Source organism: Auxenochlorella protothecoides (assembly GCF_000733215.1).
Source record: "Auxenochlorella protothecoides strain 0710 unplaced genomic scaffold scaffold24, whole genome shotgun sequence".
Classification (NCBI taxonomy): Eukaryota; Viridiplantae; Chlorophyta; class Trebouxiophyceae; order Chlorellales; family Chlorellaceae; genus Auxenochlorella; species Auxenochlorella protothecoides.
In genome coordinates, this window is record NW_011934249.1 from 503529 (window position 1) to 531393 (window position 27865).

The window sequence follows — 27865 nt, forward strand, 5'->3', positions numbered from 1 at the left end:
GCCCGACCCCAATTCCCCCCGCGACCTGCCCCTGCCTGCCACCCCGGCACGATTCCAGAAGAAGAGAACTGGTGAGCGCCAGGTGCTTGCGATGCTCGCAACTGCTCACACGCAAGTGATGAACATTACCGGCAGCATCGATGGGGGACCTGAGGGTCGATGGAGGGGCCTCGAGCATTCCACGCAGGGCAGGGATCAGGGGGAGGGAGGACGTCACACGGGGCTCGACGAGCCCTACTCACAAGGTCGGCGCACTAAGCAAAGGGATTGCCGCTGGGCGCGCTAAGCAAAGGGGTTGCCGCTGGGCGCAGGCTGGGGGGCCTGGGGCGCGTCCAGGTCGTAAAGGGAGGAGGAGCGGCCGAACAGCGTGTGCGCCGCCGAGTCGCTGTTCCGGCTGGAGGGGCGTGGGGGCAGCGCCTTGGCCGGCGGCGGCGCCTGCGGGAAGGCTGGGCGTGCTCCAGCGGCCAGGCCCGAGAAGACATCGGCGGGGGCGGGGGCGGTGGGGGCGGCGGGCGCGGGGAAGGAACTGACGGGGCCGGCCGAGGCGGGGAAGCCCTCCGGCGCGGCGGGCGCGGCGTACCACGGCACGCCGGCCGCCGGGGTCGAGACGGGCTGGCCCCAGCCGTGCCCCGCCCCGCTCCCCAGGCTGCTGCTGGTGGAGGGCGGGAAGCGCGCCCCCGCCACCGACCCGCCGCCGCTGGAGGACACCAGGTAGGTGCTGCTGATGGGGGAGGGGGTGCTGGACCTGGGCCGTGTCGGGCTGGGGATGAGGACCGTGGGGCCGGGGCGCGGCGGCGACGCCACGCCACCCCACTGCGCCGCCAGAGCGGCCTGGGCGGGGTTGTAGGCGGGGGCGGGCGCGCCGTGGGCGCCAGGGCCCAGGGCGGAGGGGACGGGGTAGCCGGGGGGCGGCACGGGTCGGCCGTTGGGCAGGCGCCCCGTGGCGCGGATGACATCAAATTCGGGGTAGAAGACGTCCTGGCGGGGAGTTGAAGGAGAGAAAAGGGGAAGGTTGTGTGAGCAACGCGACGGGGTGCTGGCTGCCAAGCCAAGTGGCTCGACGACGCAGCAGCCCAACCAGGGCACTGCAGGCACGCTGGCCGAGTGAGATGCCGCACCCACGCAGTCTCAGGGAGCCATGCAGAGTGGCCCGCCACGTACCAGCGGGACCTCCGGCCGTGGCGCCGGCTTTGGCGGAGGGCTGGGCACCGGGGGAGCCGCCGGAACAGGCACGGTGGCCGCGGGTGCAGGCACCGGCAGCGTGTGTGGCGCCGGCGCCGGCTCTGCCGCGGCAGGCTTGCCGGCATCCTCGCCAAACGCCTCCCAACCGTGCGTCTCGTGCGAGGGCAGTGGCGCGGCTGCGGTCTGCGGGGGTGCCTCGGCAGGCTCCGGGACATGCTCGGTCGGCGCGGGAGGGCCGCCGGCGCCCACATCGTCGTCGAATGCCGCCCAGGGGGAAGATTCCTCCCCATGCACCCCCGAGGCCTGGGCTCCCACTGGCGAGAACCCCGACATCAGGTCCAGGAGACTGCCGCGCTCCGGTGCAGCGGCGGGCAGCCGGGCTTCCGCAGAACTGCGAGTGCGCATGGCATGTCTAGTGAGCTGGTTGTGGGTTGGTGGCCCATCAGGTGTCGGCATGGTCACCTCGTGCAGCTCCCCCCGGGCCACCAGCGAGATGAGCCGGCACCGTCTGACCTTGCAGTGGCTGGGGCTGGGGAGGCTGCGGGGGAGTGGACCTCGCTCACGCTCAGCTTCGGCATGCTCAGGCCCAGCACATCCGAGAGGCGTCGCTCGATGACGTGGGAGGCGTCGCCGTTGCTGCGGTCCGCCGAGTCCGGCGAAGCGGCGGCGGCGTGGCCCTGGAGGGAGGGCAGGGAAGGGGGATACTGTTGGAGCACGAGCTGAAGCAGAGCACCGTTGCCCATCCCGATCAGCCCTCTCGCGCCTGGGGCCCTGGCAGCTGGGCTCGTAGCGAGCACTGGCAAGCATGCCGTCTGCATCAGGTCTAACCAATGCAACATCAGCTACTTACGTTGCCATTTGAGGTAGACAGGGGGGCAGGGGACCGGCCAGCCGACGGGGTCTTGAAAAGGGCTGGCTTAGCCTCCTGACCCAGGGAGGGTGCACGCTGCTGCGGCGAGGAGGCCTTCTTTGGGGGGCCCCTGAATCGCTGCTCCTGGAACACCACCTGGATCCACTCCTTGATCTTGGCCGGGACCCGGTTGGTGGGTTTGGGCAGGGTAGAAGCCTGCCAGGTGGCCAGGTACTCGGCAGCAAAGGCCTGTGCATCGGAAAGAGGTGGGCATCGTAAGGCCCTGGCAGCAGGGGCGCCCCACCACTCCATAGTCCTGCCCTGGACCCTGAACTCCCGCCGCCTCACCCCATTGCCGCCCTCCTCCAACGCTGCTGCCTCCTCAGGGGTGAATCGGGAAACAGAGATGCCCTTCACGCGGTGACCGAACTCACGGCTGCACATGGGGCGAAAGTTCAAATCAAACAATGAGCGGATGTGACTTCGGGCATGGGTCATACCGGAGTCATACAGGCCCCTTGACGAGGAATGGAGTGGCGATGGCCCTGCCATGCGCCCCCACTCACTGGACACCGCTGCACACTGTGCACACAAAGATGTTGAAGCTGGGGAGTGCATACTGGGGGCCCTGTGTGTATCAGGAGTCGCAACCCAGTGAGATCGAGGTGCACGGGGTATGGCGGGCAGACCATGGGCCGTAATGCAGCAGCCAGTACTCACCAGGCTTTCACAGTTGACACATCGCCGGTTATAGGGCTGTCGAAGCAGATCCTTGATCTTTTTCTCCAGCTTCGCATCTTGTCGGGATCCCATGGTGGAGGACACTGCAGGCGCGACAAATTTGCACGCACATGCGGCAGTCGGAGAAGAATTCAAGACCAAGTATCAACGAAGCAGCAAGGGAGCGCTGCTGGGGTGAAGGGGGTGAAGACACCTGCTCTACGCGCCCGGAGTCGCTGACTCGTCAGGATCGACGGTGTCTCTCGGACGGGGGGACGAATACCATGTGTGCCTCCCCCCCCCACCCCCTCCCCTCTCTACACCACTCGACTCACGGTGTATCACACGTAGTAGCCTGCATTACACGTGCACTCCCCGAGCCATCAAGCCTGGGGGTAGTGGTGCAGGCGGTACAGGACCACCCTGCCCTTGGCGTTCCCGATGGCCAGGCTGCCGCCCCCCGGGCTGAAGTCCAGGCAGTGCACGTAGCCCAGCGGGGAGCGGCTGGTGGGCCAGTTGGAGAAGACGGTGCCGCTGGGCACGTGGAGCAGGCGCAGCGCGTCCCGCTTCATGCGTGAGGCCATCGCCAGGACCTGCCCGTCGGGGCTGAAGGCCAGGCTGTCAATGGTGGTGGTCAGATTGAGCGCCGAGTGGCGCGGCGGGGGACGTGCGGCATCCCTGGGGAACGCCGCAGCGACGTCGGCTGCTGCGGCAGAGGTGGGCAGCACCGGGTCCGAGGAGTCCCCTAAGATCTGCTCCCGGCCATACACATTCACGACGCCGCTGCTCGAGCCTGGGAGTTTAGGAGAAAGAGGGAGGAAGTTACGGGATTGGGATTTGGCAATGGATGTGGTTTCCATGTCAAAGTTCATGTTGCCATGGTGTCAGCATCTTATGCTCGCGAGTTGGGGACATGGAGTCACCCGCCAGGCTACCAGCGACCTTTGCCTGGAAAGCTGTTGCCATGGGGCAAATTCTCAACCATGCTGAGGGTATTTTTCGGTCCCGATGGCACATACGTGCACGCCTCCTCGTCCCTTCCCCATCATTGACCTCTGCTCACCGGCTGCAAGCAGGGAATCGTCAGGGGAGAGGGCCAGCGACGTGCCGCGCAGGCTGCCCTCATCCACGAAGCGCGCCCGGCAGGATCTTTGCCGCAGGTCCCAGATGTACACGGCGCCGTCCCCTCCCGAGGTGTACAGCTCCATCCCGTCGCTGCTGAAGGCCCCGCTCCGTGCCTGCACGTGTTTGGTTGGGATTATTGATGAGCAGGGGTGTATTTGGGAGGAGGCTGTGCAGTATGGGACAAATTACCCTTACTCTCCCTCTGGAGTTCATGATGCATGTCCTCATCCCCAATGCATGCCAGCTACAGGTCTCGTCCATGCAGGCAGCTTCCCTGCACATCTGTCACACCCTCACCCCGGCACACCACTCACCGAGCCGTTCATTTTCAGTGTGCCCACCAGCTGCCTGGTTGCCAGGGACATGAGAGGCAGGGTGCCGTCATCGCCAAGGAAAGCCACGACTGTGATGGGGAGGAGAGAGGTCCAGGTGATCAAGCCTGAGAACACAGCAGCAGAGCTGGGCGGTACAAATCCGGCATGCTGGGTGTCCAGCAGGACATGGGGTCTGCAAGATGCTCGACGATGAATCTCCCCTCCACACCCCTGGTGCAGCCTGACGAAATCCCTCATCATCGGTTGCCGCGGCCCGCGCAAAGGGACACCCTCGGGGCTACACCTGGCATGCCCTGGCCCGCAGGCTGCCGCCTGTCACGCTTCAATCCTCCCCTAGCCCCTCGCTGCTGCCACCTGCAGCCACACCACACACCCTCCCCCTCAATCCCCCCCTGCACACCCTGCGAGCCGGGCCCAGCGCTGGCCACAAAACCCTCCAGGCTCCGGTCCTGGGTCCCAAACAGACGCGGGATGCGCTCCACAGTCGCGCTCTCCAGGTCCGCCACGTAAAAGTACTTGCGCCGCCCCGTGGCCAGCACCTTCCTGCCGCCGGCGGCGAAGGCCGCGGCGTGCACCGGCAGGTCCTCCAGGAACAGGCTCTGGACCAGGGGGCAGGCGTCGCCGTCCACGGCGAAGAAGCGCAGGCGCTTGTCCAGCGAGGCGGTGAGCAGCAGCTGGCCGTTGGGGTGGTACTGCAGCGCGCGCAGTACCCCCTGGGCTGGGTCGGCGGCGTTTGCGTCGCGCATGCGGCTGGCCTCCAGCTGGCCCGCGGGCAGCGCCCTGCCCTTGACCAGCAACCCGCCCGACCGCTGCAGCAGGGCCGCGGTCTCGGAGTCGGGCCCCGCCTCCGCGCGCGCGCCGCGCCTGGCCCACCCGACGCGCGGGTTCAGCTTGGCGTGCTGGGCGCGCAGGCGCTCGGAGTATGCCGCGCCGTCCAAGACCTTCTCCCCGTTCCGCTGGCGGAGCTTGCGGGCGCGGGAGACGTCGGCCACGTTCACACGCAGGCTGGCGTCCTGGGGGTCGTGCCAGGCGGGCGCCCGGGCCTCCTCGGTGGGCTCACAGTCCTGGTACACGGGCAGCTGCTGGGGGTCGCCGGTGCTGAGCAGCTCGGCTGCCACGTCCTCCTCACCTCGGAACAGCTGGGTCTCCAGCTCCGCCATCTGTGACATAGAACGTCGGTGGTGTAGAATGAGGGCTACCTCGCCACCCGGGAGTCGGAGGAGCACTCCCAATGCCAGGCAGTCCGCTCCCCCGTGCAGCATGCTCCACCTACCCTGGCCTCCTCATCCGCGGTGATACGGGGGCGCTTATCGCCGGGCATGGCCGCAGACGCTTTCGGTGGACCGACTATATGTTTGCACACCGGGAACAGTGGAAGACTGACGCTGCGGACTGGCCGGCGACACCTCAGTTCACGGCTAGCATTCTATTCACAACATGGCGCCCATCATACCGCTTCTTCTTGAGTATTAAGTACACGTCGTGTGTGCTTCGTTTGCGCCCCTTGCCTTGCAGAGTGGACGCAGGCATGCACGGCAATGCAATGCATGGCGCCCAAAGTCCTGGGGGGGTTTAACGCCGCACGCAGAGCATGTTCGAAACCCTTCTGGTTTCGGAAAGGGTAATGGTGTCGACAAAAGATTCCAAACTGGAGTCAACGAGTCGCACATTCGTTCTGATCGGGAAGTAGACACCGATGGAATATTTGTACGTGCAAGGTCCGTGCCACTGAAATCTGTAGAGCCGGAAATTCTGCCTGAGGGCCGTCAGTTATCAACACTGCTCGGGTGTCCTCCGGTACCAGGCGGGAGAGTATAGAGGCACCAGTGCGATGCAATCAGGGCAGCTTCTTCTTCTCATTTCATCGTTTCTTGGTTTTTACGGCGTCTCAGCTGGTCGTTACAAGACCGATGCGGGGAGGTGAGGATTCGTGATCGTGCCCCGAAAAGATGTGGTGGGATTGCATGGTGTGGGTGTTCTCAAGGCCGTGATGCTCGCATTGCTCGATTTAAACCCAAAGCACGGTGTCCTCATCATGTGCAAGCCCCATTCCATCTACTCAGACTGGATGGAAAGCTGAATGTCCATCTCGTCTGCCACACCCACGATGACGCTGGGTGGCTGAAGACCGTGGACCAGTACTATTGGGGTGCTAACAACACCATCCAGGCATGATGGTCACCGATACGATCTGCTGACCGTTGTTTTACCATGAATGGAATCAGGACGTTTGGCAGCAACTTGTGGATACTCTGTGTGTGCTGAGCCCCAGACTGTGGAGCACTCAAGAATGTACTCGTCCTTCTTTCTCTCAGGATGCCGGGGTGCAGTACATTCTGGATGCCGTGGTGGCGGCCCTTGCTGCCAACAAGGACCGCAAATTCACCTATGCCGAGATGGTGTGTGGGTGTGGGTTGTGTCTCTGCTTATCAACTTGAGATAGTCCCTGTTTTCGCCCCCAGGAATAGCCCAGTTTCTTTGCATATGGTCCGGCCAGACCCAGTGCCGCGCCACCCCATACATGCAACACGATAGATTTGTCATTCGCTTCCTGCTCCCAGCCCAGCTTGTCCTGTGGGAATTTTACCCTTTCTGGTCTCGATTTTGTTCCCCTTCCCCCCACCCCTGCCTATTTCCCATTCAGTCTTTCTTCCAGCGCTGGTGGGATCAGCAGGAGGAGGACATGCGGGACCTGGTCCACCACCTGGTGGCCTCGGGCCAGCTGTCCTTTGCCAACGGCGGCTACGTACAGCACGACGAGGCGGCCAGCCACTATGTGGCCATGATCGACCAGACCACAAGGGGCCACAGGTGTCTCTGCTGCTGTGGAGGGCTTGGGCATGTGGGGCAGAGGCTCTGGACCTGGAGCATTGCAAATGATAGCACCCAATGAGAAGGCTATAAGTCAGCCCAAGGATGCAAACTCCTTGCTTTAGCATGGAATGGGCCCTCCAAAGGTATGCAAGGGGGCATGACCATCTATTGTTCTCTTGTGCGGTACATTCAATTACTGCTCCCTTCGCCCTTCTGCGCAGCTTCCTTCAGGACACCTTTGGTGTGAAGCCTCGCATCGCCTGGCAATTAGATCCCTTTGGCCACTCTGCCACCCAGGCATCCCTCATGTCGGCGGAGGCTGGATTTGATGCCCTCTTCATTGCCCGAGCTGACCACCAGGTGGGGTCAGGAGGTGATCTCAGAATTCCTATGGAGGTGGTACGGGTAGAACCCTCCATCCTGTCACACTCTTGGTGAGAGCTAAGACCTGATCACCTCTAATCATGCCAGGACATGGATGTGCGCCGCACAAAGAAGGAGCTCGAGTTCATCTGGGCACCCAACGGGACTGTGGGTGGGGATGAGGACGGCATCTTCACTGTCAACTTTGCCAGCGGTGAGGAGCGGATGTGCATGACGACCAGGGTTATCGGCAGTTTCCGGGAAGAATGATTGCAAACTCGAGTTGGCTGTATTCCCCCCTGCCCGCACATACATGATTATTACCTGATTGCTATGAGAACAGTATGCAAATTCTCGCTAGCAACAACTTGCCTTGGTCAACGTACCACAGGTCAGTATGGACCTCCAGAAGGCTTTGGATTCGAGTGGGGATGCCCCCCTATTGCTGACGATCCGCAGCTCAAGGAATACAATGTGCAGGACAGGTGATGCGTGCAGGAGGGTCGGAAAGTTCTGAAGGGGGGTGATGGGTCACTCGAGGCACAGGGTTGGGTCGTGGCTTGATTACAAGGGCGCAGCAAGACACTGAGCCGTCTTCTGCGACATGAGGTGTATAAATGTGAGCATGCAAGATCCCCCTGGAATTTGGGCTCCTCCTGGACCTCCAATGCCATCCTCCCTATGCACACCTGTTCCCATTCTGAACCTACCCACAGGGTGGATGCCTTTGTCTGGTATGCACAGGGACTGGCCAACGTGACAGTGGGCAATGATGTCATCGTCACCATGGGCTCCGACTTCAATTACGGCCGAGCCAATCAGTGGTGAGGCCGTGCCGACGGCGTGCTCTGCTGTGCTTCGTCGCCAAGACTCTGGAAAGGGTCAAGTGTCAAGTCTGCACTGAGGCACAGGAGTGAATGATATCGCTAGACCTCCATCACCAATATTCCAGGTTTAAGAACATGGACAAGCTCATCCACTATGTGAATGCGGATGGTAGGGTGAATGTGCTCTACTCCACCCCCGAGGCATATGTCGACGCCAAGCATGGGTACAACCACACCTGGTCTGTCAAGCGTGACGATTTCTTCCCCTACTCGGACTCTTCGCATGCATACTGGACAGGTGAGGACCTTTGAAGAGGAGGAGGATGGCTGTGGCAGATCATAGAGTGAATGTGGGGGGGTTAAGCTCATGAGAGCCGGGTGCAGGTGTCGCAGTTCATCTCTTCCTTGGCAAAGTAGCTCCTGCGCTGTGGCTGGCATGCCTACAAGCGAGCCCACTTCTCTCCCTCACCCCTCCAGGCTACTTCTCCAGCCGCCCCACGAGCAAGCGCTACATCCGCCAGGCCACCTCCTTCCTGCAAGCTGCTCGGCAGCTGGAGCTGACTGTCGGCGGCAAGTCCAGCGGCGGCCCGACCACAGATGGCCTGGAGGCCGCCGTGTCCCTCACCCAGCACCACGACTCCATCACCGGCACCGAGAAGCAGCATGTTGCCAACGACTATCATGAGCGACTGAGTGCAGGTCTGGCGGTTGGTGGTGTGGGTGTCGTCAAGTGGCTCCGTGAGCCCGTAGCATCATGTGAGCACTTGGACTGCCAGCCCATCCATCCTTGCATGGGATCAGCGTGCATTCTTGGTGTCTCTTGAATGCATACGCGTGGATCGCATGTAGCATGGGAGATGTGTGGGAAGGAGGGCATTGAACTCGGAATCGAGGTCAAAGACTCAAGCTGATGCGGCCGGGTCGAGCATCAACCGCAATGCCAATCCTAACCTCCCGCCGTCGACAGGTCTGGTGGAGGCGCAGACTGTAGTCGTGGGCGCTGTGTCCCAGCTGCTCGGCGGCGAACCCCTGCTATCAAACGCTGCCAGCGCCCACGGCTCGACGCTGCGCTTCTGCAACTACGCCAACGCCACGATCTGCGAGCCCAGCGTGCGCCTGAGCAGGGAGGGGAGGAGCATCCGCGTCGTCGTGTACAACCCCGTGGCCTGGACAGTGAGAGCTCCCCTGAGGGTGGCTGTGTCGACACACACCTCCTGCGAGTGGATCGTGCAAGGTCTGCGGGTTGTCCAAGGGGAGTGGTCTGGCATGCCGTGGGCATGCAAAGTGGTTGTCCTGCCTCTGGAGGATCTGCGCGGCTGTGGTATGAGTTTGTGGACTTGTTTCAAGCATCTCCAGCAAGCTTGGTGTGGGATACGGGCCCTTCGCAGTCACACCCACGACCCCCCACATCCACATCCATGCTCTCGCTTATCTATCACAGGCCCCAACAACGAGACCCTGCCCTCCCAGACGGTGTCCGTGGATGCGACCACTCGCAGGCTGCAGCACCTGCTCCACGAGACGAATGCGAGCTCTGAGGCGGCAGGGGACGCGGAGGTGGCCTGGGTCGCAGACCTGCAGCCCCTCGGCCTGGCAACCTTCACCATGCTGCCGGCAAGTGTTGGGCGTGCTGAAAGGGACGTGGTCTCGGGTGCAGGGCCTAGGAGGCGGCGCGACGAGGTCCTCGACAACGGCATCCTGCGCCTCGTGTTTGATGCAGAGGCAGGCGAGTGTAGGGATGGGAGGGGTCTTGGAGGCCAGTGCGAGGCGCTAAGAAGTGAGAGCAGATTTGAATCGCGGCCACGAATTCTTCATGGCGGAAGAGCGGATGGACGGTGCCATCTGCCTGGATTCGATTGCACAAAGCATTTGCCTGCAGTCCCCCTGCCTCCTGCTTATGTGCACATCCTATGTTATCCCTGTAAAAGGTGCACTCATCCTTCAAGCACCCCACCAACCTCCCAATACAGGCAGCCTGAAGGGCATCGGCATCGATGGCGCGGAGCCCATCCAGCTGACCACCTCCCTGGCCTGGTACAACTCCAGTGATGGGTTGGATGTCCCGGAGGGTAAGGACAGGGGCCAGGCCGGGGGCGCCTACATCTTCAGGTAAGGGGTTTGGGCTGGCGCTCTCTCGCTACTCGCTACCAGTCAACACAGGAACCGGCCCAAGACAGCGAGCTCCACATGCTGCCAGGCTCAAGCTTGGCGGGTGACCCCACCCCTCCTCACACAGGCCCGGCAGCAAGACCTTCCTCCCGCGCCACCGGCGTGATGTAGAGCTGAGGATCGTGAAGGGGGAGGTGGTCCAGGAGGCCCATCAGCGGTTTGGCGACTGGGCGACCCTGGTCACAAGGTAGGGCAGCGCTGGATGGTCGGCTTCTTCCCGTTTCAGGGTGCTGTCAACTGCAGGCAAGCAGGTCGTGAGGAATGAGCCACACTCCTTCGCCTCCCTCCCCTTTCCCTTCTCCTACCAACCCCAGGTTGTACCAAGGCCAGGCGCACTTTGAGGTCGAATGGACCGTGGGTCCCATCCCCGTGTCTGACGGTCTGGGCAAGGAGGTGGTGCTGGAGTACCGGTCGTCCACCATCCGCTCCGGCCGCACCTTCCACACCGACTCCAACGGCCGCCACATGATGCACCGCGAGCGCGATCACCGCCCCGGCTGGCGGTTGAACGTGACGGAGCCGGTGGCGGGGAACTACTACCCAGTCACCGCAGCGGCGACCATCCAGGACCGGGAGCACTCGCTCGCCGTCCTCGTGGACCGCGCGCAGGGTGGGTTGAGGCCAAGGGGGTGGGGGGTGGGGCCGTCAGGGGGCGGAGAAGCAGGTGCACTGGGCGCGGGACGCGAAGACCGTGGGACCACTGCAGCGAAGGGCACACATGCGCGCACTTGCATGATGGGGCCATTGTGCCTTCCTCTTGCACCGAGAGTCTGTCGACCTCTGCAGCAAGCCAGGCCTTGCAGTGGCCCGGCTGGAGGATCCTCAGCTCAAACCGAACTCAACTTCTATATCGTGTGGCCTCGATGGGCGGGAGTTTTCGGGGATACATCCTTCCCAACATTAACTGGCCCCCGCCCCGTCCACACCAACACCACCCACTCGCCTCCCTCCAGGCGCTGCATCCCTGGCATCCGGCCGGCTGGAGTTCATGCTGCACCGTCGCCTGCTGGCGGACGACGGCCGCGGCGTGGCAGAGGCCCTGAACGAGACGGCGTGCGGCGACGCGAACCGCGAGGCGCCCCACGCCTGCGGCGGGCTGGTGGCACGCGGCGTGCATCGGGTGCTGGTCCAGCGAGAGGGAAGCGGGGAGGGGCCCGCCCATGCCGCCGCGGTGCGCCGCACCGCCCAGGCCCTGGTCAACGACCCGCCCTTGGTCATGGCCGGACCCGTGCAGCTCTTAGAGCCGCCGCCGGCAGCGCCGCCTGCACCCACACCACTCGCGCTGTCCCTGTCGGGTGGCGCCACCCTGCCCCCTGACGTCCAGCTGGTGACTTTTGCTGAGCTGGCAGGGCGTGGCATCGTCAGGGTGGCGCACCTCCACGAGGCGGGGGAGGGCGGGGACGCCTCGACCCCAGCGACCTTTGACCTTGCGCCTTTGCTGAGGAGCATCAAGTTCTCCGAGGCGAGGGTCTGGTTTGAAACGGATGGGGGGCATGTGTGCGCTTTGCCATCGGCAGCGGGCGAGGAGAGTCCGGTGTTTGTGTGGTCACACCCATTGGCTCTACAAAACTTCCCCTTACCCCCAACCGCAGGTGACGGAGGTGTCGCTCACGGCCAACTCTGAAGTCGGTGCCAGACCCAGGCTGCGCTTCAATTCAGGGGAGGACGGCGCAGTGAAGGGGGTGGGTCGGCCGCCAACCCTGTGCAGGGACAGCTCCCTTGTTCACCCGCCTTGCAGAGGAGGGAGGCTCAACATCACACTGAAACCCTTTGAGGTGAGTTGTGTGTTTGAGGAAGACTCCCTTGGTTTGAAAGATTAGTATGAGTGAATGGGGTCGAGATCTGGGGGATCTGGGGGAAGGACAGGGCACAAGTCTGCTCCAGGATCTCCCGCAGCCTCTGGGAACTCCTCTCTTGCCTTCTAAAGTAGCAGCTGCAGGGAGTGAGGTTTTCCGTGTATTCTTTGTGCTCAGCCATGTCCTCCCAACATCCTACATCCTGTATTTGAATGTAACAGAGACTTTCATGATCCCTTTCTGTTGCTCTTACAATTGTGCAGGTTCGTACATTCGAGCTGCGCCTCGACAGCCGTTCAGCCGCAGCAGTGTGAGGAGCTCCACAAGAAGGCACAATCTGCCGAAACCGTGTGCAGCCATGACCGCCGCTACAGGACGCGAGCCTACTCCACACGGATGCGTTGCGCTTGGCTGAGCAGCTTCAGGTCGGCTTCCAGGGCAGAGAGCTCGTCCTCCAGTGCCTGCTTGGCGTGGCAAAGTATGAGGAGTAAACAGTGTGCAAGACATTTGATGTCCCAGCCCAAGGTCTATGCTGCACAAAAAAATAGCAGGAAAGGAAGGCACACGGGTACCTGCTTGGTGCGCAGGAGGGAGGGCGTCTCCACGACGCACGGAAGGCGCATGTAGGCGGCCTGGGTGACTTGGCGCTTGGCGGTCACATGCTGCAGCAGGGTGGCGACCTCCTTGCCATCCAGTTCAAGGACCTGGGGATGAGTCGTGCTGGGTGGGTCGGGTGGGCAATCACCTTGCACGTCAGCCCAGGAGTTCCGCGCAGGAAGGCTGGGGGACTAGTGTGGATTTGTTAACTTTCAAGGCCTCGACCCAACACTACCCGCGAGGAGGCATCGTGATGTCGCTGAGCGGCCTGGGCCGACTCAGCAGCAGCAGCTGCCCTTGCCCGTGCCTCGGCCTCCATCCGGCGCTCATGCAGGTAGGCGGGCACCCGCCCGAAGTCGGGTTTGTTCAGGTAGTCCATCTATGGTGGCAAAGGGGTGCAAAGGGGCATTGGATGAGCATGCATGACAGTTTGCGACTGTGGCTTGGTCAAAGCAACATGTGCCTTTGTGGAAAATATCTCAGCAGTCTTCCAGCTCAGTGCATACACCATATGCTTGCCTGAAGAGGCGCCTCTGCGCGTTGCTGGAGTGGGAGTACATGCCTTTGATTCTCTGTAACCCAGTCCTTTCCACTGGTCTGACCCATGAGAGGTCGCTCATGCCGGGCTGGCACTGGAGGCCTCCGTCTCTCGCGTTTCCTCCGGTCTTGAGGGGATAGAGGGAGGGGGAGGGGGGGGGGGGTATAAGGTAATTGCTCAGGGACTGCCCTGAAGACCTCGGCTGGCTAACCCTCCCCGGCTTTGGTGCTCAGGGTCTGTACATGTTCTGCGTTTTGAACCCTCACCTGACAAAGTCATCTGCAAGGGCTCCGAAAGGCGAGCGGCACCGACATGACTTTTTCCGGCCTTCATCTTAGCTAGTTGCGATATGGATTCCCTTCTGATATTCACTTGAGGTTGTCTTCATCGTTTGGTCAAGAGTAGTCCTTCAAGTCGCGACATGTGCCACATGTCCTTTGGCTACCCCGCGTTTCGATCCCCATATATGCAATTGCGTGAGCATTATTCACCTACAATGAGTGACACATCCATCAATAAATGCGATTGCATTGCTGGGCGGCCCGGAACAATCTCTCACCATGTTCGCCATACTTCACATACTTCGGAACACGTGCTCCAGCGCGCGCGCAGCCCCATCCCCGATCCCCGTCCGTGCATTGGTAGGGTGTGTCTGCCCCTCGCCCCTTGACAACCCCTTTCTTGACAATCGACATACACCACGATGACCATGTTGGGACTGACGTCCAATCGGGCGACGAGTTGCTTCAAGCACAACCTTCCCACCAGGTAACCAAGGCGTTTGTTTTAGATGTGTGCTCTTACCTCTCGCGACCTTACCCAGCATATCTCAAGCAATCCCTGCATGTCCGCCTTCTGCAGATCGAGGCTGGTGTCCCATGTGTCAGTGCGATGTGTGGCTGCGCCAGAGAAAAGTGCGCCCGAATGCAGTTGGACAGGGATACAGGGGGTGCATCATCATGCTGACGGTTTGGTATCTGACAGTAGCTGCGCGACTTGGTGCCACACAAACCACTGGCTCCACCATACATGGACATCACACCCCCACCCGCCCTCCCCCAGGTGAGGTGACCACCCGCGTCGAGCGCAACAAGAACTTTGCCAAGCTGCAGGCCGGGTACCTCTTCCCCGAGGTGGCTCGGCGGCGCAGGGAGCACCAGGCAGCCAACCCCGACGCCAAGCTCCTCTCCCTGGGCATCGGCGACACCACTGAACCCATTCCCCCCACGATCGTGAACGCCATGCGCGACGCCGCTATCGGCCTTGGAACTCGCGAGGGCTACTCCGGGTGAGGGGCGTGGGCACCTTGGAGGCCCTGTGGAGGGAGTGCACAGCCCTGGCAGATTTGCCTCGAACTTTGCCAAGTCATGCCTTCCTCCTCCTGGCTGTGCCTGTGCAGGTATGGCTCGGAGCAGGGTCAGAGCAAGCTCCGCGAGGCCATCACCGAGCGCCTGTATGCCCATGTGGGCAGGAAGCCCAACGAGATCTTCGTCTCGGATGGTTCCAAGTGTGACATCGGGCGCCTCCAGCTCATGTTTGGCGCTGATGTCAGCATTGCAACCCAGGTGACTGGGGCATCAAGGGGTTGTGAGAGGAATTGCTGAGGGACTGGGTTGGGTGAATAATGCTTGAATGATGCAGGAACTTCCAGAAGGGCACATGGGTTGGGTGGGACACAGGCCCCTGCTGTGATTGTGACCCCTGCGGTGCATGCCAGTGCAGCACCCCTTCTGCGCTGAGGTGACTGACCCCCGGTGACCCTCCAATCTCCCAGGACCCCGCATACCCCGTGTACGTGGACTCGTCGGTCATCATGGGGATGACCGGTGAGCACAATGGAGAGGACTTTGACGGCATCACCTACATGGTCTGCCGGCCAGAGACCCAGTTCTTCCCGGACCTGTCCAAGGTGAGCCTGCTGCCTTGTGATGGCTGAAGGAGCTCGTGGCTGTAGAGGCATCCGCTGTGTGGGTGCACTTTCTCATTCCTGGTTTAATAAGGAAGGGATTGAGGCAGGTAATGCCTGTGCAACCCACCCTGCATTCATTTGAGCACGGAGCTCGCCCTCACCCAACCGCGCCTCCGTCCTCCACCCTGTCCCAGGCCGAGCGCACAGACATCATCTTCTTCTGCTCGCCCAACAACCCCACGGGAGCTGCCGCTACCCGCTCCCAGCTGACGGAGCTGGTAGCCTTTGCCAAGAAGAATGGCAGCATCATCGTCTTCGACGCCGCCTACGCCCTCTTCATCTCCGACCCCGACTGCCCCCGCACCATCTATGAGATCCCGGGGGCGGAGGAGGTGGCGCTGGAGACGTGCTCCTTCTCCAAGTATGCCGGCTTCACGGGGGTCAGGCTCGGATGGACGGTGGTTCCGGAGCAGCTGCGATACGCTGGTGAGCATTGCAGGGGTGAATGGTCCATGATGGTTTTTACTTTCCTGGATCGAAAAGAATATTCCTTGGAGCCTTTTCCAAGCAACTCTCTAGGAAGGCGACAGGGCCTGTTCACCTTGGTTTCAGGCCATGGCCCATCACCTCAATGCATCAAGACAATACAACTTCCTCCCTACTTCCTCAGATGGCTTCCAGGTGATGAATGACTGGAACCGGGTGATGTCCACGATCTTCAATGGAGCCTCCAACATCGCTCAGGCGGGGGGCCTGGCAGCCCTGTCTGACAAGGGCTGGGCCGAGGTCCAGGATCTGGTGGCCTTTTACAAGGAGAATGCTTCCATCCTCAAGTGGGTGGTGTGGATGATTGATCTTGGATGTGGCAGGCCGGTATGGTGGGGGCGCACAGACGATGGCGTGAGGGAGTGGGTGAAGATTTCAAGCCCAGGGTGTATCCACATGGAAATGGTGTGCCTTGCACTCCCCAGGACCCACTGGGCTCAACTGCCGTGTTTAACGCTTGCATGTCTGCATCCGCTAGAGCTTCCTCATACCATAACCCTGCAGGAAAACCTTCCAGGACCTTGGCTTCACGGTGTATGGAGGCAGCGATGCGCCCTACATCTGGATCGAGTTTCCAGGTGTGGAGCGTGGGGATTGTGTTCCATGCAATGCGGTCTTGCTCTCTCGTCCCTGCTTGCGTGTAGATGCCTTAGCAGCTGCAGCTGGACAAGGCATCCAGGCTTCGAGCCTGTGCAGGCGAGTCTGACTTGGCGAACCCCATCGATTCTGTCCCCCTTACCCCAGCCCCCACACCTCCTGCCTTGCCAGGCCGCAAGTCCTGGGATGTGTTTGGCGAGATCCTGGAGCGCTGCAACATCGTCACCACCCCCGGCTCGGGCTTTGGCGCGGCGGGCGAGGGCTTCGTGCGGGTGAGCGCCTTTGGCCACCGGGAGGACATCGAGGAGGCGGTGTCCCGGTTCAAGACCGCCTACAAGTCTGCTTGATCGCTGGGTCTCTCTGTGTGTGGGGGGCATTGTGTGGGAAGGAGCCCCCACACCGCGGGTCGCATGCCAGGCTCTGACACGGGTTGATTATGGCATTTTGCTTTGTGGAATGTGTGCTGGCCTCGCTACACTCATCAGATATTGAGTTGCTCGAAGGGGTTGAGTGCAGTACAGATTACAAGCCGGGAAGGTGGAAGTGCTGCTATCCTGGGCACGATGCAACCAGAAACAAGTTGTCGAGCAAATTGAGGAGGCCCATGGGAGTGGGGAGTAGCCTTGACCTCCGCACGTACACCGGAGTCCACCAAATTTCCAGCCGCCGACCTCCCCTGGCGGGGAGGATGGACGTCCACCCCACCCCTCAGCCCTGGACTAGGCGATTGCGCCAAGTGTACAGCAGCGAGCTCTTGGCGTAGTGCCGGTCGCGTTCCATGGCGGTCAACAGGTCTGGTAGGGTCAGGGTCTCCGTCTCCTCCGTGACCTTGGCAGGTCCTCCAAACAGCTTTGCTCGGCCCGGACCGCCCTGAACGTGCAGGCGCAGTTTGAAAGGCGAGGGGGAAGCTTTTGCTTGCCGCAGTAACCCATGGCAGGGCGCGATCTCCGGGCATGAACTCATCGTGACTGAAATCTACGCTCATGGCGGGGGTACGATCGTCCAAAACGTCCCTTACACCACGCCCACAACCTCACCCCACCCTCACCGCGCCCGGGTCCTCCTTGGCCGCCCCGGCAGCCGCACCTCCGACCACCGCCGGCTGCGCGCCCCTCACGGCGGCCGCCGCCTTCTCAGCCGCGGCCCGCTCGGCCACCGCAACCTCCGCCAGCCGCCGCTCTTCATCGGCGCGGCGCTGTGCCTGCGCGGCGGCCAGCAGCCCGGCGACGGAGTCCGGCCCCTCATCCTGGCCGTCGGCGCCGCGGTCTGCGCCATCCGCGCCCGAGGGAGCCACGCCGTCCGCCGCGCCCTCGCCAGACGCGGCGCGCTCGGCCAGGGCGGGGCGGGCGGGCGGGGTGCCCTCCCGCGCCCGCTCCGCCCCGCCCTTCTTGGCCCCCGCCCGCGCCGCGCCGGGGCCGTCCTTACCGCCCAGGCCGGCAGCGCCCAGGCGCTCGAAGCGCGCGAAGCGGCCGCCCTTGCCGCCGAGCGTGGCCGCCACCGCGGCGTTGGCGGCGCTGGCCTGCGCACGCCCTGCCAGCTCTGCCTTGGCCTTCTGGGCCCGCTCCTTGGTCTCCTCGTCCGCCCGCCGCGACCCCGCGGCCTTGAGCAACGCCTCACGCTCCGCGGCCAGCTTCGCCTCGGCCGCCGCGCGCGCGGCGCGCTCGAGGCCCAGCACACCTCGCCGCGGGTCGTGCGTGACCGACACGCCGGGCTGGCGCCTGAGTGGGTGGAGGTGTGTGTGTTGGCTTCATCGGTGGGGACGACGACGCCGTGTGCCACGCGTTGGAGCAGGCGACACCGTGCATGTCCTCCAGCAACTGTGGTGTGACAGCAAGGAGTCGGAGCCGCATCCCCTCCGGCACCTGCCCTCTGGCCCCGCCGACGGCCCCCTCACCCTCTCCTTTTCTATCCACGAGCGCCCTTCCACCCCCCGTCGTCGCACACCTTGCATTGTCCTGGCGGTGGCGAGCCACCGCCATCGCGCGCCGCAGCAGGGTCTCGGCCTGCGACTGGAAGGCGCGCTGGATGACCTCGAAGCACTCCGGCTTGAGGACCTTGAGCCCCGCCGCGCGCATCTGCTTCACGCACTCGTTCCCCAGCCGCCACTCGCTCAGGGTCTGGCTGGCGGCCACCGACGCCAGGCCCTGCGTCCGCTGCACTTGCAGACCTGCATGAATTGGCGGTCGGCAGGGATTGTCAGGGGCGGCAGCATGAGGGGTATCCGTGGTGCAGACCCGGCGATGGCAAGGAGGTGCTCTTCTTGCAGTACACCTAGGTGAAAGGAGAAGGGGTCCCGAGTGCATGCATTCCAGCTCGGGCAAGCCCCGTTGTAGGAAGCAGCCCCAGGAAGGCCTGCACAGAGCCTATGCCACATACACACCCGGCCACCCACTGCTGCACCCTAGCAGGGCATCCCGCCACCCACCAGCCATGAGGGTGTCAGTCTCCTGCTCCATGTCGATGAAGGCGTCTGCGCCCAGGATCTCGTCGATGTCCCCGTCGCGATCCTTCCTGCTGGCAGCACGGGCACGCTTCCCTTCACGTTGACCGCTACCTCCCTCGCCGTCTGTGGCACAGGGAGGGGTAGGAATGTGAGATTCAGTGCGCCACATCCTTACCCTCACCACAGCGGTCACATCCCTGAGCACACCCGCGACACCGCATCCTCCGAGCCATCCATGAAACCGTCGGGCGACGCAGGGGTAGCCAGGCATTCTGTGCCCACTAACCCCGCACCCCGCCCACCCTCCGCCCACTCCCGCCCACCCTCCGCCCACTCCCGCCCACCCTCCGCCCACTCCCGCCCACCCAGGCTCCCACGCTTGGTGCCGCCGGCCTTCCGCTGTGCACCCGGCCCCGCCCCGGGTTCCCTCCGTGCAAGCCCCTGCTGGGGCTGCTGCGAGCCTGACTGCTGCTGGCCAGGGTCGACGGGCCCGACGCCGGCGGTTGGGTGCCCAAGGCGCTGCTGCCCATCCCCGTGGCTGCCCGGGAAGCCCACCCCAGACACAGGACCCACCGGCCTGCCCAGGGCAACCCCCGGCACTTCGCCGCCCTGCGAGGCCCTCTGACCCTGGCCGGGGATGGGCGGTCGCCCCTGCTGCTGCTGAGGGTAGCCGCCGAGCGGTTGCTGCCCGGGCTTTGCCTGTTGCGGCTGCTGCGGGTGGCCGGGCGGCTGTGTCGGAAGCGGGTGTTGGGGTGCTGCGCTGGGAGGACGACCAGAGGGCCCAGCGCCCGCACCCTCGCCGCCAGTTCCCTGCTGCCAGTGCTGCTGCTGCTGCTGCTGCTGCTCCTGCTTCTGCTGCGCGGCAGCCGCCAGCGCGGCTGACTTCTTCTCTGCCACATGCTCCACGCACTTGTGCATGAAGCTGATCAGGCGGTCCTCGGGCAGAAACTCTAGCAGCGCCTCCAGCATCTTGAAGCCCACCGCGACGTAGGCTTCCGTGGAGGTGGCGGCCGCCGCTTTGAGCTTGGGGTAGCGTTGCACGAAGATGGCCTCCAGCCGCGCCTTGGACCCGGAGTCGTACTTGTGCAGCGCCCCAAACAGCATGTGCCAGTGGGCAGGTGAGAACTTGGCCAGGAAGGGGGCCACAGAGCGACTGAGGGTCCTGGAGGGAGCCTGGCCCTGGGCTGCTGGGGCAGGATGGGGTGCAGGTGGGGCGGGGGGACTCTGGCCCCCGGCGGGTGCTGCCGGGTGGAGGGGAGCCGCGTGAGCCTGGGACTGGCTGGGAGCGGCAGCCGGGTGTGGGATGGGTGGAGGGATGTACGGTGCGGGCGCGGGGGGAGCGGACGCTGCGGGAGGTGCCTGTGTCGTCGGAGCACGGCAGACTGTTCAACAGAATGAGACACTTGCCCAGGGAATGGAGGGGCAAAGCTGGTAAAGGCAGCCGAGTTGAGCGTCTAAGCTCGTGTTTCTTACCGAGAAATCGCCATCCAGAGTGAGCAGGTCGCGCAGAAGTTCGTCATCCATGGCTTCCGGGAGATGCCAAAGCTCCTCCAAGAGGGGCCTGGACAACTCTTCCTATACAATTGATGAGTACGAGATCCTCATTTTCAACAATCGAGGATTCTACGAAAGCAGGGCCCCAGGATGTGCATGTGAAGCCGTTCATTACCACCCATGCTGCAGGACTCGCCGCTCCTTTATGATGGCTTTGAGCGAAGTGAGAACAGATCAGACAGGAACTATGGCACCCAAGCCTCTGAACCTTCACTGTTACTACATCAACACCATTCTGTAGTTTTGAAGGCGTAGCTTCAAAAACATTATGATTAGAGTGGGGTGCATAAGGTTGGGAGTGCAGTGATACCTTGCACCCTTCACTCCGGCTTCTTTTCAAAGCTCCACCTCAAGGCTCATCCTGCTTCTCAAGATGTCACACCTCCCATGACATACCTGAGGTGCTGAAACTACGTCATCGGGGCAGGGTGTCTTGCTCTGCCTGATTTCAGGATAGCTCCTTCCTGCTTTCCTGCATTCCTGCAGGTGGCCATTTCGAACAGGCCTAGTGGCACAAGATCACGAATATCGAGGGATGTGTTCAGCAAACTTGTGCGTCACACTGCTACGCATGCATTTATGAAGGGAAACAACTTGCACAAACCGAGATGGCCGACCGAAGGATCGGTTTGCGACCCTCCTCAGGCTGTGAGCGGTTTTGGAAGCAATCTGTGATGCTGTCAGCACACACTTGCACATCCACAGCGGCATTTAGACCCTATGGGCAGCCTGTAGGTTCTCGAAAGATCATCTTCGTCTTCTCCTCGCATTCTGGACGCTGGGATACCAGCGAGAGAGGATCCCACCTGCACTTTGCAGCCCTACCACCTCCGCGACAGAATGGGTAAGCAAGTGCAGCATGAGCCCCAGCCATGCAGTCACATGTTCTTCCCTCCATGTCCACCAGAGCCTTCACCCATCACCAGATTGATGCTCAGGGATGCAGCACGGGTCGTGTCCCCGCGCCCCATGGCTGTGATGGGAAGCTGCCTGGCAGTTATGGGCGCGTTGCTCAATCCCAGGGCAGTCTTGCCAGCGGTACTGGTTGCCCTTGTCGCTTATGCCTCGGGGCAGAACTTTGAGAGGCGCCGCCTGCGGGTTTTGCAGCGGCAACAGAGTGCAGCCCTGCCGCAGACTCCTTCCTACCTCTCTCGCCAGCTGGCAGTAGCAATGGAGCGATCGGGGGCCGTGGTAAGTCAGTGTGTTAAGGAGCGGTGTGGCACAGGCCAGCTTGTGGCGATCAGTCGAAAGACTCAGGCTGCTCAGCTACAGGCAGACTACCAGGTGGGCACCATTCTGTGGAGTGGTGCAATGCAACAGGGGCTCAGACATGGGTTGCCCCTCGAGCAGGCGGCAAAGGTGGGGTGGCTGAACCCAAACCCCTTTGAAAATTCCAACCGAGTAGATACAAGTTGGCATCTACATCCCACGAACCGTGAAGTCCTCGGTCCAGCACTCAGCTGAACACCCCCCACCCCCCTTCACACCTTCCTCCACACAGATGCTTCACTCTGCAGTGTGCACAGCGCTCGGTGCCTTGGGCTCCCACCCCGGTCCCAGTGCCTCTCCCTTGGAGCTCGCTCGCATGCTCGGCGAGCTGGGTTCAGAGCATGCAATCCGCACCCTGCGCCTGGAGGCCGCCGCCTCCGCGGCAGAGGCTCGCCGGGCACGCCAGGCGGAGCGCGCGATGCAAGTGGAGCTGGCGGCCAAGCGGGACCGGGCGGAGAGGCTGAGGATGATGCATGAGGAGGCGTGCGCTGAGCTGGCACAGGGGCGACAGGAGGCGGAGCGCCAGCTGGACATGTATGACGAGGTGAGACCCATGCCGAGGGCTGGCGAAAAGGAAGTGTGTGGCGCGGTACTATGTCCCTGCTCCATTCCAACAAAAAGGAAAGTGCGTGCTGAGGCAGCCTGCTTGCAATCGGGTAGCTCTTTGCACCTGCTTCAGGAAGGCATGTCGCCACATGCTCATGGCTGCAGAGGCTGGCATGCTCCGTATCTACCTAATCCACTCATACTCCACAATCCCGATCAGATGGTGGAGCGTCTGGAAGAAAGGGTGCAGACACTAGAAAATGAACGTCTTGAGCTGGGCACCTACCTGCAGGAGACGGGCCAGCTGGATGGTGAAGCGGAGGGTGACACATGAACAGCACGGTCTGTGATCCTCGTCCCCCGGCCTGCTTGTGGCAGAGGCCGCCGCCGACAGCAGGGTGAATGCGAGACCTTTCAAAGTCTTCGCTGCGTGAATCCATATCCCCAGGAAGGAATCTACCCTCGGCCACAACCCCCCCAGCCCAAACGCACATGCACGTTGGTCACCCCCACTGATTCCAGGTGCACAGAATGCATCCGGTGAAGACCTCCTCTGCCTGCAACCCTCATCACAGGCACTTGTTTGTAATCCGAGTCACAGTTTGTGCAGTGCATCGTCTGGTCTGTCAGTGGTGAGTGAGCACTCTCCAGTCTGCAACTTGACTCCCCCTTTCCTAAGACCCCTCCTCAGGCAGCCTGGTGCAACATCACCGCCACAGCGTAGGCTGCCATGGAGGACACCACTCCCAGCGCTGCTTCCGCCCCCACGCTCTTCAGCACCGGGGCCCAACCGGTCCTACCCTCGAGGGCCCGGCGCTTGCCCGGGGGCCCTGCGGCGCCTCCCTCGCCCTCTCCCTCCTCCTCGGGGTCTGCCGCGGCCGCCGCCGGCTCCACCTCGGCACTCTGCGACCGGGCATCCGCTCCATCCTCCCGCTCGTCGTCGGCGACGCGCGGCTCGGCCGGCGCGAGTGCGCTGCGGCGCTTGCGCCCCCCGACGCTGGCGGTGGCGGCCAGGGCCCGCGCCGACTCGGCCGCTGTGCGCCGCGTGCTCTGCCGGCTGCGGGTGCTGCGCCGCAGGACACTGTGTGCCGCGTCGGGGCTCACGGGGGTCAGCCACTTCTGCACCTCCTCCATGGGGAAGAAGAACTCATCCGGAGAGTCTGCAGGCGTGGTGCAGGGAGAACTGAGAGTGGGAAGCCTGCCCTGGCAGCGGCACGTCGAAGAAGCCTCGGCAGGATCCCTGCTGGACGCTGGGAGCATTTTTGCATGGACCAGTTGCCCCACCATTTCACGCAAGCACCCCTACATGCAGGGGCTGCACATGGAGTTTACCTCCCGGTCCACCAGATCACCTTTGATGCGGACAAACACGCTGTTTGGGTCTGGGATGGAGATGCCAGTCACGGAGGCCGACCAGGCTGTCTTGCCTTTGGGAAGCTTATCCCGAGGAAACACCCATGCCGGGATCTACACGGTGCGTGTAAGTTATCTAACTCGGTACATGTGAATCTGTTTGGAGCAAATTCGCAAGTACTATTTCCCTTCGCTGCACGACCTCACCTCCAGTGCCCGTCCCACGAGCTCCGCCGTGGTGTCCACTCCTTCCGCCCCCCTCGCTGCGGGACTTGATTTTGTCATGATGGCAGATTTCTAGATAGGCAGGCACTTTCGGGAGGAGGGTTTGGCCAGAATTGAGTTGTGGTAACATACTCCATGATGGAGATGGACGCATTTAAATCCGAAACGACGACTGCAGGGCGCGCAACCAATGGGCAGGCATATACCTTGATCACAAGTGTCTGGGATTGTCCGCCACTACATTTATTGCTCGTGGACACCTTTGGAATGCACAACTAGAGCTCAGCGGTTTGCAAGTCTTGGCGATGGTATGGGTGATATGCTGGGCCCAGCCTCTAAATGTCCTCAGGGGTCCTTTTCAAAGCACTCTGTTAAATGTACAGGCTTATATACATGTGCCATGGCAGCTGGGTACTGATGATTAAAGCTGTGACCTGTTGCAGGATATTTTGTTTTTTTTATTGAAACGGCATGTCGTACTTGCTACTCAAGTATTTGTGCGCAAGGAAGGCAAAAGGAGTCTGTATGACAAGATCATCAGACACACTGGTGCTAGACTGGGAAATCACCATTCGAGGCGGTGTCAGTCGATTCGCAGTGGTGCATATTGAGAAGAATGCCCTGGGAGCCGTCGAGTTGACGATACACTCCCCGGCCCCAGCATGCTTTTCAGCGAGCGCGCAAGAAGTGCTCGCTCTGTATTTGCAAGTCACCGACGAATAGTAAATCACCGTCTCCTTAAGTTACTATACTACAGTAATAAGTCAGACGAAACTGCACAGTAGACCAGATAAGCCAGCCTCAGCACAAGGCTATACCGGGATGTCCAAGAAGAACAACTTGACGACCAGACAAAACGCGCACAAGTTTGCGCTAGAACGTATGTTTAGGTCAAATGGTAGACCTTTTGCATATAAGAGGGTCCTGATGATGACCTCATGATGCTGCTGTGTACCTTAAGATTGCTGTGCCACAATTCAAGTAACGGTGGCACACGGTGTGTGCGCTATAGTATCAGCCGAGCAAAAGTGCAAGGTCAAGCACTGCCTTTCCACTCCATGCACACTTGCAGGTGAGAAAGCCGAACGCGAGAAGCGGGAGAAGAAGAAGGAGAAGGTTGTGACAAAGGCACAGAAGGCACCTGTGGAGGGCAAGGCCATCGCCAAGAAGAGCAAGTTCAAGGGCGTCCGCATCAAGCGCAACCGCACCATCCGCGGCATCAAGATCAAGTGAGTGCACAAGACTGGGCAGTATTGCAGAGTATGTTGCTGCGGTAGGCTCTCACCCCTAAGATGTATATGTCTATGCGCTCGCATGTGTATAGTGGACACCGCTGGGGAATTGCTGACCTTGTCGACCCGCACTTTATCCATCTCAGGGATGCAGAGAGCAGGCAGAAGGTGCGGGAGGTGTTGGCGGCAGAGCAGGCAATGAAGGAGATGGCAGTTGACGAGGAGCCGGTGGTCAGGAGAAAGTCGCCAGCAAAGAAGAAGAAGAAGGCTAAGAGGATACCTGCTGATGCCATGCAGTTGGACTGATATGTGCTTTTAGACTGTCAGTGCGTATTTTCAAGCCCCAACACCCTTGTTATGTAGAATTCTTACAGCAAGCTTGGAAGCAGGTGGCCTCACCAGGTCCCTTGGCTGGTACAGGGTGCAAGTCATGCACAGAATCGTCAGGTTGATACAGAGTGCTCAGCATGCGCAGGGCTCCTCTGGCCCTGGAAGAGCCGCATCGCAGGCGGAAGGGTAGCAGGAGGCACGGTGTGTAGTTGGGTCTGAGAGATATTCGTTGAAAAGTCCATGAGCGAGAGGGACATGAAGAAACCAGATGGTGCTGGTGCCTCACAGCCTCAGCTTCTTACGAGTCTGGTCGGCCCCGGGGCTCCAGTCGTCATCCCCATCGGTGGCATCCCCACCCTCACCCTCTGACTCAGGATCTGAGGCCTGCGCGGTGGCGACCTGTGCCAATAATGGAGGGATTGGTCGGGTGCTGACTGCGTGATGCTGGTGAGGGGCCAATGACTAGGAGTTTGGACGCCCATTCTAGTGGCACTGGCACCAGGCTCCAGACCACCCACCCTTGCCAGGGACCGCTTGATCCGGGAGCTCGTGCGGAGGACAGTGGTCTGGGGCGTGATGCTGGCGCCCCTCGCCCCCCTGCTCTTGCCCCGCGTGCTCATTGGCTCAGCATCGACATCCTCTGCGAGGTTGGGAGGAGGGGAGAACAGGATGTGCAGGCACGACACCAGAACAGGTTAAAACGCGAGTGCTCCTTGAATCTGCATCAGAGGATCTCGAGTGAGCAACAAGCTACAGGAGTTCATCGACCGTGGAGAGTTTGTGATACCAGCTCTTGGCTCTCCACACCCACCACCTCCCCATGCTCACCTGTGCTGTCTCCAGGGGAAGGGGTGTGATTCTCTTTCCCTTTGCCGACCCCGCCCATGCCGGTCCTCCTCCGCTTGTTGACGCCGCCCGCTGTCTTCTGCCCAGTGCCGTGCTCTGCGGGGGTGCTCGCCTGAATGACAGGGGCACCATCCTCCCCCAGCGCCTCCTCAAATGCCTGTGCGGTAGACATTGAAGACTTGGAGGTGGCCCCCCCGGGGGAATGATATGGCTGGGCCCCCTCAGCCCACTCCCCACCATTGCATCCCCTCACCTGCAAGGCAGCGGCCGGATCCTGCGCCTGTCCCGACGCCATGTCTCCAAAGTGCTCGGGCGCGAGCGCTCGAGCGTCCGGCGCGCAGCTGGGGGATACCTGGATCCTCTCCTCCTGCCTCCTCCGCTCACCTGGAAGTAGGGAGTGGGGTTGTGGCACACGCTTTCCTCCCTGGGCAGCGAGCAGCATCGGCAGCTGCAGGGTGGCATCCCTGGCCAGGGAGTGCGTCCCAGGTCCCAGACGGCCCTCCCTCGCCGTTGCCGGGCATGCAGGAAGCCACGGCGTCCGACAATGCACGTCCATCACCAGACGAGGCGTAGGCGGCGATGCGGTCGTCGCTGATGGCGTAGGCGCCCTGCAGGTAGTTCTTCAGCCGGAGCAGGAGGGCCAGGGCGAGCAAGGGCGCGGTGCTGGGCGTGGGACCGCCCGGGTCCTGTGATCCCCGCGCCAGGGCCTCCCGCAGCTCCCAGGCCGCCTCCTCACCGCGGGCAGAGAGCACGCCGGATACCTCTGCCAGCAGCGCACAGGCCTCGTCCCCCCTCCGCAGCCGCAGGTGGGCGAGCGTGAGGGCGAGGAAGGGCAGTTCCGATGTGTGGCCGGTTGAGGCAGGGGGAGCGGCAGCGTCGGGCGGCGGTACGCATGGGACGCTGGCAGCCGTCCGGAAGCGGCGCACCGCCACCTACATTCCCAAGGGGAGGGGGGGTTGTGTGACTTGGTGTCGAGGGAATGCTACCCCAAGACATGGGAACACGACAGGAGAAGGGGAGGCCTCTTCGTGCGCCTGATCTCCGACCCTCCGATCCCGGCCCTGTGCCAGAGCTCCCCCACCTTGAAAAAATCGGTGCAGAGCTTGGGGTGGGGTCGGATGGCCAGCTCGTACAGCTCAGTCAGCGAGGCAAAGACGCCGCTCCTCTCCAGGAGGCGCACCTGCCGCAGGGTGCCCCGAGGACGGAGGGGGATGGTCGCAGGGTGTCCTCTGGCATTCGGCGCCCATGCCTTTCGGCCCTCTGCAAGATGCACACTCTGCCCTGTCACAGGCCGGCACGTTCAGGGGCCTCAGGCCCCAGCCCTGCACAAACCAGGCCCTCGCTCCCCATCCACCCCCGAGCCCTGCCCTCACCCCGTGCCCGGCGTCCGCGGTAGCAAGGAAAGCGGGAGCGGCCTGGATGCCCTGCACCAGGCGCTCGGCGCCGACGTAGGCGGCGTGGCGGGCCACCAGCGACCCCAGCAGGGCCACGGCGCGCGCGGCGTTCTCCGCTCCGGGGTCGCAGGCCAGGGTGCCCAGGGCCTGCACCGCCGTCCAGGGCCCAACCAGCCCCTCCCTGATGGTGGGTGTGTGAGATTGCAGCCGTGGACACAGGAGGAACCCGATGCTCCGGTGTGCCCTGTGAATTCCAGGATCCAACCGAAAGGGAGGAAGGGCACCGCCGGCGCCACGTTGCCCCT

At 62.3% G+C, this 27865-nt stretch overlaps 10 protein-coding genes across 10 annotated transcripts in view; 4 read left to right on the forward strand and 6 right to left on the reverse strand.

Moving 5' to 3' along the window:
• Positions 1 to 282: 282 nt before the first annotated feature.
• On the reverse strand, positions 283 to 2476 carry F751_2580 (Arf-GAP domain and FG repeat-containing protein 2; the record flags this gene model as incomplete). The annotated part of the gene is made up of 5 exons (XM_011400332.1): positions 283 to 978; positions 1162 to 1573; positions 1696 to 1859; positions 2033 to 2281; positions 2381 to 2476. 5 exons carry the CDS (start codon positions 2474 to 2476, stop codon positions 283 to 285), a joined length of 1617 nt encoding a protein of 538 aa, XP_011398634.1.
• A 659-nt stretch (positions 2477 to 3135) lies between these two features.
• On the reverse strand, positions 3136 to 5533 carry F751_2581 (U3 small nucleolar RNA-associated protein 18-like protein; the record flags this gene model as incomplete). Its single annotated transcript, XM_011400333.1, has 6 exons — positions 3136 to 3545; positions 3816 to 3990; positions 4192 to 4280; positions 4613 to 5039; positions 5154 to 5372; positions 5486 to 5533. 6 exons carry the CDS (start codon positions 5531 to 5533, stop codon positions 3136 to 3138), a joined length of 1368 nt encoding a protein of 455 aa, XP_011398635.1.
• Positions 5534 to 6423: 890 nt separating this feature from the next.
• On the forward strand, positions 6424 to 11981 carry F751_2582 (Lysosomal alpha-mannosidase; the record flags this gene model as incomplete). The annotated part of the gene is made up of 16 exons (XM_011400334.1): positions 6424 to 6468; positions 6528 to 6611; positions 6857 to 7023; positions 7248 to 7386; positions 7498 to 7603; positions 7781 to 7874; positions 8106 to 8213; positions 8342 to 8514; positions 8694 to 8915; positions 9184 to 9450; positions 9658 to 9993; positions 10187 to 10325; positions 10453 to 10572; positions 10700 to 10995; positions 11339 to 11858; positions 11978 to 11981. 16 exons carry the CDS (start codon positions 6424 to 6426, stop codon positions 11979 to 11981), a joined length of 2820 nt encoding a protein of 939 aa, XP_011398636.1.
• Positions 11982 to 12564: 583 nt separating this feature from the next.
• F751_2583 (hypothetical protein) lies at positions 12565 to 13157 on the reverse strand (the record flags this gene model as incomplete). Its single annotated transcript, XM_011400335.1, has 3 exons — positions 12565 to 12642; positions 12754 to 12885; positions 13014 to 13157. The coding sequence occupies 3 exons, from the start codon at positions 13155 to 13157 to the stop codon at positions 12565 to 12567; spliced, it is 354 nt and encodes a 117-aa protein (XP_011398637.1).
• A 1003-nt stretch (positions 13158 to 14160) lies between these two features.
• Positions 14161 to 16715, forward strand: F751_2584 (LL-diaminopimelate aminotransferase, chloroplastic; the record flags this gene model as incomplete). The annotated part of the gene is made up of 8 exons (XM_011400336.1): positions 14161 to 14230; positions 14379 to 14604; positions 14716 to 14881; positions 15091 to 15225; positions 15420 to 15711; positions 15896 to 16058; positions 16276 to 16349; positions 16540 to 16715. The coding sequence occupies 8 exons, from the start codon at positions 14161 to 14163 to the stop codon at positions 16713 to 16715; spliced, it is 1302 nt and encodes a 433-aa protein (XP_011398638.1).
• A 361-nt stretch (positions 16716 to 17076) lies between these two features.
• On the reverse strand, positions 17077 to 20335 carry F751_2585 (hypothetical protein; the record flags this gene model as incomplete). The annotated part of the gene is made up of 6 exons (XM_011400337.1): positions 17077 to 17222; positions 17794 to 18086; positions 18313 to 18535; positions 18794 to 18879; positions 19722 to 19990; positions 20285 to 20335. The coding sequence occupies 6 exons, from the start codon at positions 20333 to 20335 to the stop codon at positions 17077 to 17079; spliced, it is 1068 nt and encodes a 355-aa protein (XP_011398639.1).
• Positions 20336 to 21950: 1615 nt separating this feature from the next.
• F751_2586 (hypothetical protein) lies at positions 21951 to 22514 on the forward strand (the record flags this gene model as incomplete). Its single annotated transcript, XM_011400338.1, has 2 exons — positions 21951 to 22178; positions 22401 to 22514. 2 exons carry the CDS (start codon positions 21951 to 21953, stop codon positions 22512 to 22514), a joined length of 342 nt encoding a protein of 113 aa, XP_011398640.1.
• Positions 22515 to 22867: 353 nt separating this feature from the next.
• F751_2587 (hypothetical protein) lies at positions 22868 to 23314 on the reverse strand (the record flags this gene model as incomplete). Its single annotated transcript, XM_011400339.1, has 1 exon — positions 22868 to 23314. The coding sequence occupies one exon, from the start codon at positions 23312 to 23314 to the stop codon at positions 22868 to 22870; it is 447 nt and encodes a 148-aa protein (XP_011398641.1).
• Positions 23315 to 24580: 1266 nt separating this feature from the next.
• F751_2588 (hypothetical protein) lies at positions 24581 to 25296 on the forward strand (the record flags this gene model as incomplete). Its single annotated transcript, XM_011400340.1, has 3 exons — positions 24581 to 24638; positions 24831 to 24987; positions 25137 to 25296. The coding sequence occupies 3 exons, from the start codon at positions 24581 to 24583 to the stop codon at positions 25294 to 25296; spliced, it is 375 nt and encodes a 124-aa protein (XP_011398642.1).
• A 306-nt stretch (positions 25297 to 25602) lies between these two features.
• F751_2589 (hypothetical protein) overlaps positions 25603 to 27865 on the reverse strand; it is a gene marked incomplete at both ends in the record, with an annotated part of 7767 nt that continues 5504 nt past the window's right edge. Inside the window, 7 exons of the mRNA XM_011400341.1 lie at positions 25603 to 25719; positions 25839 to 25960; positions 26149 to 26323; positions 26420 to 26550; positions 26726 to 27098; positions 27248 to 27346; positions 27540 to 27737. Coding sequence (XP_011398643.1) covers positions 25603 to 25719; positions 25839 to 25960; positions 26149 to 26323; positions 26420 to 26550; positions 26726 to 27098; positions 27248 to 27346; positions 27540 to 27737 — 1215 coding nt within the window. The remainder of the gene's footprint in view (positions 25720 to 25838; positions 25961 to 26148; positions 26324 to 26419; positions 26551 to 26725; positions 27099 to 27247; positions 27347 to 27539; positions 27738 to 27865) is intronic.